At 37.4% G+C, this 12,500-nt stretch overlaps 1 protein-coding gene across 1 annotated transcript in view; it reads left to right on the top strand.

Annotated features, from left to right (window-relative positions):
* Positions 1 to 12,500, top strand: part of SACS (sacsin molecular chaperone) — a 1,519,772-nt gene that overhangs the window by 566,484 nt on the left and 940,788 nt on the right. Inside the window, exon 6 of the mRNA XM_044070971.1 lies at positions 10,252 to 10,398. Within this exon, the coding sequence (XP_043926906.1) occupies positions 10,252 to 10,398 (147 nt within the window). The remainder of the gene's footprint in view (positions 1 to 10,251; positions 10,399 to 12,500) is intronic.

Genomic DNA, 12,500 nt, shown 5'->3' with positions numbered 1-12,500 from the left:
CCTAGACCTGCCAAAAATATTTGACACAGTATCACACCAACAGCTACTTAGTGAACTTTCATCTGTTGGTCACTCCCAAGCCTTGATTATTAATCTGGTACGGAACAAGCAGCTAAATGGCAGCAGGAATATTCACCCTTTTTACCAGTAATCATAGGAGTCCCTCAAGGCTCCACAATAGGACCCCGCTTTTCAACATCTTCATAAATAAACTTCATACTAACAAACACCTCACTAGCAAAGTGCAAAATGCAGATGACTCAACATTAATACCTACAGTCCCAACAATATCCAGACTCCCAAGAAATCACTCAAACTTCCTTTCTGTCAAAACATAGTTAAAAAAATGTGTAATTACTCCATCTTAATAAAACCAAACTTGTGATCTGTACACAACCAAACAGTATCATAACCAAAAACAGTCTTTCAAAATTGCATCTTCAAATAATACCAAAATTGAAATAGTAACCAACACTAAACTTCTTGGTATTCTAATAGATTGCAAGCTTAAATTTGCACAACGTATTTTATAAAACATCCCTTTATAGAGCCAGACATTACCTGACCAATGCTATAAGAAAAACCTTGGCTTCAACTTAAATACCGCCAACATTGTATATGCCTCACCCATCTTAACTGTAGGCACATCACTTAAATTCGAACATGCTTCGTGTTATAACAAAAATCATAAAATTTGCCAGCACTGCCCCATATAGAACTTGTCTGGCTCATCTGGCTTGAACTAAATAACTATTTATCATACTTGCAGCTTGTTAGTACACACAAACTAATCTATAATCCTGAAAAATTCCCAGTTCTACAAAATATCCTTCTGTCCTACTCGTCTACAAGGAACCTCCACTCAAGTGAACAGTCCTTATTAATCATAACCAAGTCTAACAATCAAGCAGGGGAATCCCTGTATTTCTGTTATATCTCCAAGCTCTGGAATGCAATCACTTCAAACATAATAATGACCAGAGAACTCTCTAGTTTAAAAATATTATTTAACCAATACCTTACTTAATCATGGTCCTGCTCCTAGTCTTCACCAGTCTAGATCTCACTTGTTAAACTTAATCTTTCTTGTTCTTCATTTTTCATAATTTACACTTCTAACTGCATTAACATACTTTTGCTTTTCCCTAACATATCATCCTCTTTCATCTGGCCTTACCCAGCTCTCAGAGAAAACCTCATTTATACGACCTTAGCTAAAGAGCTTCCTTCCTCTTTCATCTAGCCCTTAAAGCTGTATAGTGACCTATTATTTTGCCGTCCTTCACCTAGAATCATAGACCTATTCTCCTCCACAAAACTAATTTTTTTTGTCTATCTTGCTCTGTATCTTACTGTGTCTACCTCCTTATCAAGGTTAATACATCTCAATCACAAGATGCACACACACTGCTAAGGTTTTATGGATAAATAGCTACATCTACATTATTTCTTTCCACTGAAATAATGTATTGTGTTATATACAGTATTACAACACACTAATACCTCAAGCACTCTATCACTGTGAATAGTACTTTCTCATTTCTGGTATTAAAGCAATCCTCGCTGTCCTGAACTGTAAATGTATTACTGTAAATTTAATGATGTTTGTGCATCAGATATGTAAGGCAATGTCAAATGTGTAAGTGCCTGTGATGGTGTAATTTATTTTTAAGCATGCATGTACCAGTGATGGAGATTTTCTCCCTTGGCCCCTGCTGAAAATGGGCTTTGCCCAGTGAGACAATTCTGACAAGTAAATGTTGGAACTATTAAAAGGTATCCATATGATGTGTCAGATCAAGACACTACTGGGCATTTAAACTACTAACAGATAGTGTTACCAGAAAAATACTAAGTAATAAGGGAAAGAAAGGCATTGGTGGAATGCTGTCATGAAAACGTAGATTAATGTGAATTATGATGCTTCTAAGACGAGAAGTATCACTGCTTCAAAAATTCAGAAAAAGGAAAAAAAACACTAAAAATTTGTATATAAAGGCAGATGTGATAAAAGCATACTGGGATTTTTTTATACCACTTCTAATAATAAACTAAAAATATCAGCACAGGCAGAAAACTCAATAGCTGTACAGAAAAATATGAAGAAAAAGTACAAAACAAGCCATTCATCAACAACCCAAAAAGTTTTATAGGGAATTAGGCAAGAAAATAACAGTAGTAATAGAAGTTAAGATAGAAAAAATTACATTTTGAGAAACATCTAAAAGGCTTTGTTGAACATGAGGATTTTGTATAGATAAAGCAGGTAAAATAAAGAGAAAGAAATGCTTACACAGAAGTTGTAAAATGGAATGAATTAACAGCCATTGAAAATATCAAGAATTAAGAAAAGTCTTTAACCGGAAAATACCAAGTCTAGGTGCTGTACCCATGCAATAGCGAAGTGTGTTAGCCCATGCGGTAGCGAAGTGTGTTAGCCCATGCGGTAGCGAAGTGTGTTAGCCCATGTGGTAGCGAAGTGTGTTAGCCCATGCGGCAGCAGAGTGTGTTAGCCCATGCGGCAGCAGAGTGTGTTAGCCCATGCGGCAGCAGAGTGTGTTAGCCCATGCGGCAGCAGAGTGTGTTAGCCCATGCGGCAGCAGAGTGTGTTAGCCCATGCGGTAGCGAGGTGTGTTAGCCCATCTTGTAGCTTTGCACCATCTTTTCAGAACATCCTGAGCCTGGTTAACAGTGTAAGACAATGTACTCTTCCTTAAATGTGAACCACAAACCATCCTAAGAGCTGTTGAGCAGTAACCTGCCTTCCAGAAACATAGAAATAGTATAACAGAATTAATGCAGACAGAGTTTGTAGTCATTAGACAGAAATTTAGTCATGACAATAGAAGGGAAAGGTAAAAAAAGGCTCCCATAGAACTATAGATCATTACTTACTAAACAAAGACTTAATGGAGAGCTGTACAAATGAAGAGGAACCTAACTATTGCATGGATAGGTTAAATGCATTTGACAGCATTCCATATTCAGGGACTGTTTAATGCTTACAGATGTATAAAATATACCTCATAATGAGTGATATTCTAGGGCAGTTTTTTTTGTCATCACTACTGTTTTGGCTTTCATTCAGTCATTAAAAATGTTTACTTAGTAGGCTAGACTATTGCTGCAGCCTGACTTCCAGAAAACAAACTTATAAATATTTCACCTCCTTTTTATGGATAATTTAAAATTGATCTAGATCATCTGACAAGCAAGTGAAGGTACAATGACAAATTGTTAAAACTTTTTCAGGTGATTCTGACTTTTGGCTATGATAAATGTATGAAAAGAAACAGTTCCGTCAGTCAGATTAGAAACATCAAGAAAAATGACAGCCATGACATCTAGGAATAAAGTTCAAGCTGTAAATCAGTTTACTTTTCTGTTCTAACTTACAGTTTTGGTGTAATTGTCTGGGTCCAGAAAGTATTGAATGTTTAATTAGTATTATTTTCTTTTACTGACCTGTGGTAGTGGTGCTGCGGTAGCGTTGTCGCGCTCGATTCTCAGGTAGAGCGTCTTCTGTGTGGAGGCATGCGTGAATGGGCATGTCTTCATTGAAGGTTGTGCATCAGGGCTGGTAACTCGGCATGTAAAAATCCACTACCAAACATTAGCGGACCAGAGTTCCGCTGTGGCGACCCCTAACCGGGATAAGCCGAAAGATACAACAACAATAATTAGTTTCTTTTACTAGCAAAGTCCATCTGTACAGACAAGCCCCCTTTTCAGCTAAGGCCCAGGGAGAAAATCAACACAGAAGAAAGGTATTCTAGTAACACAGTAGTAAATAAACATCATCATCGATGCCAAGTGCAGGAATGTAGTACAGATTAGTGCATATATTTTAGCACTAAGCACCAAAACACTATTGCAGTAGAACATGCAAAAACAGCATAAATATTTTTTTGAAAGTAACAAAATAAAATAACTCAAACAAATACAGAAAAAACATTCATACTTCCAAAAGACAGTTAAGCAATGTTAAAATTAAGGAATACCTGAAAAACATATCATTATGTAATGGTTCAGAAAAGGGAACTTTCTGGCATGACAAACTGTAGACTCTGTTGGGATTCTAAAAATAGGAATAAATCTTTTAGTGCCTGTGGACTGTGGAATGTGCTCGAAGAGGAGGCAGACCAAAATGTTAAGTAAGTGTCTAATATAACGCAGTGAAAATGTTTTGTGATGAGAGGGATGAAGACTAATTTAGAGAGCTATGTTATCTAAGTTATGTGGCAGTAGTAAAGGGGAGATGATTGTGCTGTGTTGTCTGACTTATGCTGGAATAGTAAATGGGGAGATCATGTGACATTTTTATGGAGCAGTAGAGATGTAGGGAACAGAGAAGAAAAGGTAAGTTAGGGGGTAGGTTAATACCCTGGGGAATAGCAGGGACATAACCAGGAGCCTAGCAGGTTTAGTTGCAACTTTTCTTTGAAGGCATGCAAATTATTCATGAGTCTGATGGTTAGGGGGTTAGAGTTCCAGGTTATGAGGTACACTTGGCCTAAAGTGCATTGCCAGTTTTGTTCAAGACCTTTTCACTAGTAAGGAGATGCTTATCAGTAGATTGGAGAGATCTGTTTGTGCAAAAAGTTAAAAGATACCATTGAGGGCAGGGCATTTTTTAGGGTAAAAGACTACTTTGTAGTTGAGAATGAGAGAGGAAGTGTGGTAATTCAAGCCAGTTGAAGTATCTGAGGGCAGTGCAGTGATGTGAGTAGTAAGATTTGTTAGATGAAATCTATCATTTTTACTGTAATACTGTGCAAGTTTGTTTATCTGGGTGGACTGGAGATTGTTGAAGATGGGAGATACAAAAAGAATGACATGGAGTAGCTAGGTGATAGTTAAGATTTTTCAGCTAAGATTTTTCAGCTACTTCCAGTAAGGTACTGGTTTGCTTTATATAGGAGGCCTAATTTCAGATGGGTTTTCTTGGTAACTTGTTGAATGTGGAGTTCAAATTTCATGTCATCCTCTGTTGTACCTCCTAGTAGTTTAGTATTGGAAAAAAAATAATTTCTTGTGCTATTTGAGGAAGCAGCTTTAAAATTGGTTCTACATTTTGTCTGAGCCATTGGGTTGAACAGAACTAGTTTGGTCATTTTTTTGGGTTTAGGATGAGGTCCTGTTGTGCTAGTCAGTGTTCTGTAGTGGCAAAAGAATCATGTATAAGCTGTTGGAGAAGATTGATTTTGGGCAGAGTGGATGAAAGTTCAGTCATCTGTGTATGGCTTTAGTGTGGCATGTTCTGATGCAGTATGTAGATTACTAATGAATATGTTAAGCAAGAAGGGACCCAGAATAGATCCTTGAGAGAGACCCCCAGAGACTGGTAAAAAGGCAGAGTAGCTTGACTGCCATTTTACCGCTTTCGGGGCTGTTTGGTAGCTGTGGATCCATGAAAGGCTGTGCGAGACAAACCTAGTGAAGCTGGGTGATGAAGTAGTTTATTGTGGGAAACCGTATCAAAGGCCATGAGGGTAGTAGTCATGCTGTGATTTGGTCTGAAGCAATGCTTAGTGGGGAAGAGCAGGTTGTTGCTAAAAATATGATTGAGAGGTTGTGTGTGGATGCATTTTCCAGGATCTTTGATAGAAAGGAAAGCATGGCTGTTGGTCTGTAGTTGGGCAGATCTGTTGTACTCGCACCTTTGTGCAAGAGTATTATGAAGGATTTTTTTTTCTGGAGAGTAGAGCTGTAAGACTGTAAAATGGATCCATTAATATTGAGATGGGGTAGGCAGTGGTATCTGCTGGGATTGTCTGGTTTTCATTGAGTAGGCAATCTTCTCTAAGGGTAGTGGACTTCAGTTAAAGGAGGAATTTTTTATGATGCAAGTTGGCACAGTGCTAAAAGAGAAACCATCAGTTATGTTACTGGGTTGACCACTAGGATGGACTGTGCTTGTGTGTGTGTGTGTGTGTGTGTGTTGACAAGTGAGTTTATGGTGTTGATGAAAAGGGAGTTAAATAAAAAGGCACTGATGTTCATAGGTTTATACATTATTACTAGGCTAACTGCCCTTGTAGGCCTTTTTAAGCCTAGCCAAATAACCCATGTGAGAATCAAACCCTGCACCGTGTGTCTGTAAGGCAGATATCTTAACCATTATTCCTACCTCCCTCTGGTTTGGCTACTTGTCTGTGTATGGTGTGTGCTTCTAGATTTTACCCGGGGTTAAATGTTTTTTGATGTTCCAAAAGCCAACTTGATTTTTATTGTGGTTATTTTGTGAGTAAAAGTAGTGATTTATTTTGTTGAATTGTCTTTGTTTTTATTTTGCAACGTAATGAAGATAGCTACAATTTTTTAAGGTTTTCTTCAATTTTGTTTAGTTGACAAGTTTCCATGCTTTGTCCTTGTACTAAAATTTTTGTGAAAGCAGTTAACCAAGGGGTACAATTTTGTCTGACTCTCATTCTTCAACTGGGTGCTAGGTTGTTGAGAACACTGAGAAAAATTATATTAAACTGGTGTACTGCGTGTTGGGTTTTGAGGTTACTCCACTTAATGGAGCTTAGAGTGGCTGTGAAAGTTTTTATTTTGAAAACAGACAGACTTTGAATGTCAAAGAAATATATTTCTTCTGTTGGGGGAGTATTACTTGTAAAAACAAATGTTAGGGGCAATCTCTAAAGGCAGCTAGTAAGGTGCCTGATGTTGAGGTTTTACCCAGGTCATTTGACAGTATTCAGTCTAGTACTGTTTCTTTATTATTTGATTTGTTGACTTAATAGTTTGAGTCTGAGATGGGAGAAGCCAAACAACTTTCTGGAACCTTCTATAACAACATATATTAACATTAGATGGTGACATACAGCCAACTCCACCCCTAATCCAAAACCAAAAACACCAACCACCCAAAACATCCTAATTGCAAGTCTTCCACCTGAACATGCAGTTGTAATAAAATAACCAAACTGCATGAATGGATAGCCAGTCAGTCTCCTAACATACTAATAATTATAGAAACTTGGCTAAAGCCCCTTATTAAAAATAAAGAAATACTACCATCCAGTTACAGTACACTAAAAGTAGATAAGCAAAGCAAAAAAAAAAAAAAAAAAACAGGAGCTGTAGTTACTTTATATCAAAATACTGTGCAACTTACCCTTTCATCTCTCTCCTTCCCAACCTTTAATAGTGCCAAATTCATTAGTGCACTCAAACGTTTCTCCTGGAAATAACATCTGTACTGCTGAAAAATATCTGTCATGGATCACCTCAAATATCCCACAAGAAAATTTCAGTATCGACTGGCTGGCTGTCAACTGTGATTATCCTCAAATGCCATAAATATCAGTGGCCTCGCCCAACTAATTACCTTGCCTACTCTCTACATAAACAACACCAGCAAAGGTACAATACTTGATTGGATACTCACCTTCTCTCCTGACAACACATTTGCCTATGTTTCTCTCTCTAATTGACCACTTTTCCTACCTTTGTCATCAAAGCTCAAACCACACTGCCTCTGTCTAATAATGACATGGGAGTAATCCCTGGGACAAACCTATGATCCCCAATCCACCTATCGAGATTCTTCTTGAAGAGATTCAGTGAGGTGCTCTGCCTCACATGAACTGGAATTCTATTCCAGAGCGAAGGGAGCCTCTGGGTTATGAACCTGTCCCTCCAGCAAGTTCTATTTATTTCTGTGCTGAGGTTCAAGTCCCTCGAGCGTGTGGCTCTAAGGGATTTAGATTTACTGAGGTGGAGCATGTCCATTAATTCTGGATTTGACATAGCTTTGTATGTCAGGCATAGATCGCCTCGAAGTAGGCGGTATGCAACTGAGTAGAGCTGGAGTTTTTTTAACCGAGCAGCATAAGGCATCTGTTTGAGACCCTTGATCCTCTTGGTGAGATACTTTTGGGGTCTTTCTAATTGCTGCAGGTGTCGGGTAAGGTACATCCCAAAAGGGGTATTGTATTCTATGATGGGCCCGATGAGGGATGAATAAAGGGGCACGATTACCTCTCTTGATCTAGATGTGAAACCCTTCGTGATGAGGTGGGCTATGTAGAAGGTCTTTCTAACCACTTTGGCAATGTGGTTTTCAAAGGAGAGATTGCTATCAACTTGGGTCCCCAGGTCCCTAATAACTTTTTCTGTACTAATGGGTTTCCGCCTATGTGGTAATTTGTGGGCACATTGTTTTTGCCAAAGGGTATGACTATACATTTTTTGGCATTTAGCTTTAAACCATGGCGCTGGCACCAGTTATCTGTCTCTGTGAGACCTTTTTGAAGGATGTTTGTGTAAGCTGGAGAGTCGATTATAGTGAACATAGTGTCCATAGTTTTGATCGCAGATGTTTCTTTAGTGACAGTATAAAATACATCCCTGTAAATTTGCCTTCTGATTTTGGCTGCACTGTGTTGCTTTGCTGTCTAGCTCCTTACTCATACTTAGCTCCTGGTTTAACATTGGCCTTTGGAACAGCTTGTCTGCAGACTGCTGGGACATCCAGCATTTAAAAGCAAAACCTAATAAGGTGTCAGCTATGTTGAAAGGTAAGCAGTCCAGGATTAGCAGCCTACTTTTCTGTGTAGGATTGTGGCCTGCTAATATCTCTAAAAGGTAACAAGAAAACTTTTGAGTTTGAAACCATCTTCATTAAAATGTACTAACTGTACCAGTTTGAAATGCACTGTGCCATGCTTTCACGTAATATAGAAAGCATGTGGCACAGATGTGTTACAACAGTGCTCTGTAAATACAATTTTTGATGCTCTGCAATTTTAGAAATTGATATACATTAAAATGAGAATTACACGACAGCAGGTTTTCTATTTATATTCTTTTGATGTCACAGTTTTTCCCACACCTAATTAAAACCACCTGACAGGAAATTGCTGGCTTGTAAAATTTGCCTTCACTTTTTTTCTCACTCCTGACTGGATAAAAAGATTTATTTCCATTTTGTTACAAATTACATAACTGGCAGATTTTTCACACATACAACACTAATGGCAGTCCACAGTATGTCATTATTCATGCTAAACAATATTTGATAACTTTAACAGAACATTCTCACTCTTATATGACTTAAAACTCTTCTACTGTAATGCAGTGCACACGCCATATAACATAGCTACAGTACAGATAGAGAATTTCAAACACTGGTTTAGCAGTAATTTGCCTTTGTTTTGTTTAATTCTATCAAAGATTCCACATTTAGCATGTTTGCAAACAGCGTCATAAATCTGTGGGCTGTGTCCTCCTATCAGACACACAATTGACACTGTAGGGGAACTTAAGTGTGCATGGGTGGATTATTGCACTCCTGAGTGTTTTATGAAAATTAGAGAAATCAGTTATGCCCAACTTGGTGGAAGTTCAGTTGTACATGCAAATCCGGGACTCTAACCACTATGCTATCTCCTTTCCTTGCCATCACTGAAGAAGAGTTTAAAACTGTCCCCTTCTGTTCTAGCGACATTTTCCCTGCTGAGTATAAATACCTCCTTAGCTCTTCCAAAAAATAAAGTCCATAAGCCCACTTAGTACGTTCTACTGAGGCAACAAAAGTAAATAATCTGTTGGCTATATCCATCATATCGACAAATCATGGACCAAAGTGTAGGTGGGATTTACCTTTACTTATGACTGCTTAGCAAAACCCTCTATATCATAGCATTGCAACTGAATACAATGTTTGGTGCAGTTCTGCAGTTATATAATGTTGCTTCTGTTGTTTGTATGTCTGTATTTGAGTGTGTGTGGGTGTTTTGAGATTCAGATGGCCAGAAGCATTCTTATCAAATAGGCTATTTTTCTTGTTTATTTTATTTATTTAATTTTTAACCTGTAATTGTGTCTTATTTGATTAAAACTTCTGTTGCTTTTTATTTATGTATTTTGGGGGGGGGGTATTTTTAAGCATATTAATAAACTTCAGGGTGTGGCTTGTAGATATAACAGCACATCCAAAAAGCATCATAGAGCACAGGTGGGTATACTGTTATCAAAACATAACCAACACCTCATCTAGCTTTAAAACTTGCTTAGTAATTATTCACAGACCATTCATCTTGCTGTCATGTAAGTGTGGAAACTCAAAGCATTGCTACCACAAACAGAAATCAGAGGCAGTATACTCCTTTTTTTTCAAATACTACTAATTGCACATATTTAGATGACGTGTTCTTTGTTGCAGCATGACTTGTAGAGTACTATTACCAATAAAAAGTGTTTAAAGTTCAGCCATTTTTAATCTAGATTTGTTATCATCAGGTCCTGCACTTTATGCATGCAACAATGCAGTCTTTACCTCGGAGGACTGGAATGGTATTCAAGAAATAGCAAGAAGCAGAAAACGAGATGACCCCCTCAAGGTTGGAAGATTTGGAATAGGATTTAATTCTGTGTACCACATAACAGGTAATACTATTCTGCACTTGTGCTTTTCAGTTTTTGATGTAATTATAAAATGTTTAACATAATTTAGTACACCAAATTAACCTTTTTCTTTCTGAGTTCTCATTTTACCAAGTATTTTAATAGGTATGTACTGGTAAGTTTGTTCCAGATTTGTGCTTATTCATTCATGGGCAAGTATGCTGATCTCACATCGCATTTGTAGATTCAAAGTGGGTCTTAATTGGGAAAAATACAGTTACATGTGCGGAAAACAGTTTTACGGAGAAGCTAAAAAAGTGCATGCAGCAGAGTAAAACTTAGAGTAACTTGTGCAGATTACATTAGTTTTACATGCAACTTAGTTTCAGCACTGAAAAATTAAGAACTCATTGACAGACTCAAGAAGGGAGCTTAGTTTATAATCATGGAAAAGGGTGCATGTCAACGCTTCAGTTATGCGAACAGCATGTCTGAACCTTAAATAGCATTATTTATTTTTGCTATGTTAGTATCAGAGTATAGGCAAATAGATAGAAATAGGGGGATTCTAATTGAAAGACCAGGACTGGTAGAGTTTTCAGTAGAATTTAGAACAGAAGCTAAAGTTAAAAAAGGGATAATTGGTACAGTGTATAAAATATCTCATTATAACTATAGGAGGTTAGAAAAGATTGGGAAGAGAGATTAGATGAGCAATTCACAAAGAAACAATGGGAGGATATATGTATGGCTCACAAATATGCAACTAAGTCTAGAAGATTTAGGATTTTTGCTTGGAAACTGTAGGTATTTTTATACTCCAAGCAGAATTTTCCTCCGGTAGATTGCAAATGATGGAGGTATGGTGGGGAAGAAAGGGATAACTGGGAACATATTTTTGGAATTGTCATAAGATGGCAGACTTTGAAAATTCCTTGTAGACTACTCTGTCAGAAGTAGAGGGGAGAATGGTGTAACTAAGGAAGTGATTTTTTGAGCTGTAATACAGAATAGGAATTGTCTAAACACGGTAAAGCCTTTCTGAGTGTAATTCTTATGGCTGCCAAAACAAAATCCGTTACTAGAGAATGGAAATCAACGTCTAAACCAACAGTGCTAGAAGTATTGAATTTAGTAACAGAGATAAAAGAACTGGAAGTGGGATCTTTAGGGTAGCAAATTACATAGAAAAAAGAATTGTGGGAACAGTGCATGCACAATAATGTTTTGCAGGAGGAATGAGGTATAAGGAAAGGCAGGAATTGAATGAGCATTGTAATGTTCTATTGACAATGACTGTTTAGAAGATTGTATGTGATGTCTTATAATTACAATTGAAAATACGTCAGTGTGGTTTGATTTCATGTATATAAATGTATGATTGCCTATGTCATAAGTGATAATTCAATAAAGATGTTTCTTGTTACAAAACAAACGTTTTACTAAGATGGCTGTGGCCAGGATCTGACATTCTGAACAGTTATCCTAATTCCTTATCAGTTTCAGAGAATATAGAGCCAGCTCTTTTAAACAATATTTGTCAGTTGTTGATAACTGTATAGAAATATGGCATATAAGTACTTATGTCACTTTCTATCATACTTTTTAATTAAAACACATAGCCCTCAAGAAGCAAACAGAAACTCATTGCGTTATAATCTGCCTCAAAGGGTTAGTAGTGGAATTGGGAATAAGATCAAATCCTGCAGAGCTACTTATGAACTAAATATTGCCATGTCATCAAATGCTAGCTACAGAGTATTCTGTAATTATGTAAATAATCAAATGTATAATAACCAGCATTGCTCCAAGCTCATCTCTCATGGATAACACTTAGTCAAGCCCTGAGGAGATGTGCTTCCTTCTCTCGCTTCCAAACTTTCTACAGTGTAAACTGTGGTATTCACCTCTGAACAGATATTAAAGCTCTGTCTAGACCAAAACACTAGCTCTGTTGGTCCAGATAACATATTTGACTCTTCATGATCAGTGTAAAACATCTCCATCTGACCTTCTCTTTAAACGGTTCAAACACAGCCTCTCCACTGGATACATAGCAGAAGTCTGGATAGCAATTACAGTACTTTCCCTCTAAATTAAAATACACATTGGAAAAATCAGGTAGCAGAACATCATCACAGGTA

The sequence above is a fragment of the Protopterus annectens genome, chromosome 5.part0 (assembly GCF_019279795.1).
Source record: "Protopterus annectens isolate FY-2018-M chromosome 5.part0, PAN1.0, whole genome shotgun sequence".
In the NCBI taxonomy this organism is placed as follows: domain Eukaryota; kingdom Metazoa; phylum Chordata; order Ceratodontiformes; family Protopteridae; genus Protopterus; species Protopterus annectens.
The sequence above is the reverse complement of the archived record's forward strand: the minus strand, read 5'-3'. Positions and strand labels throughout refer to the sequence as shown.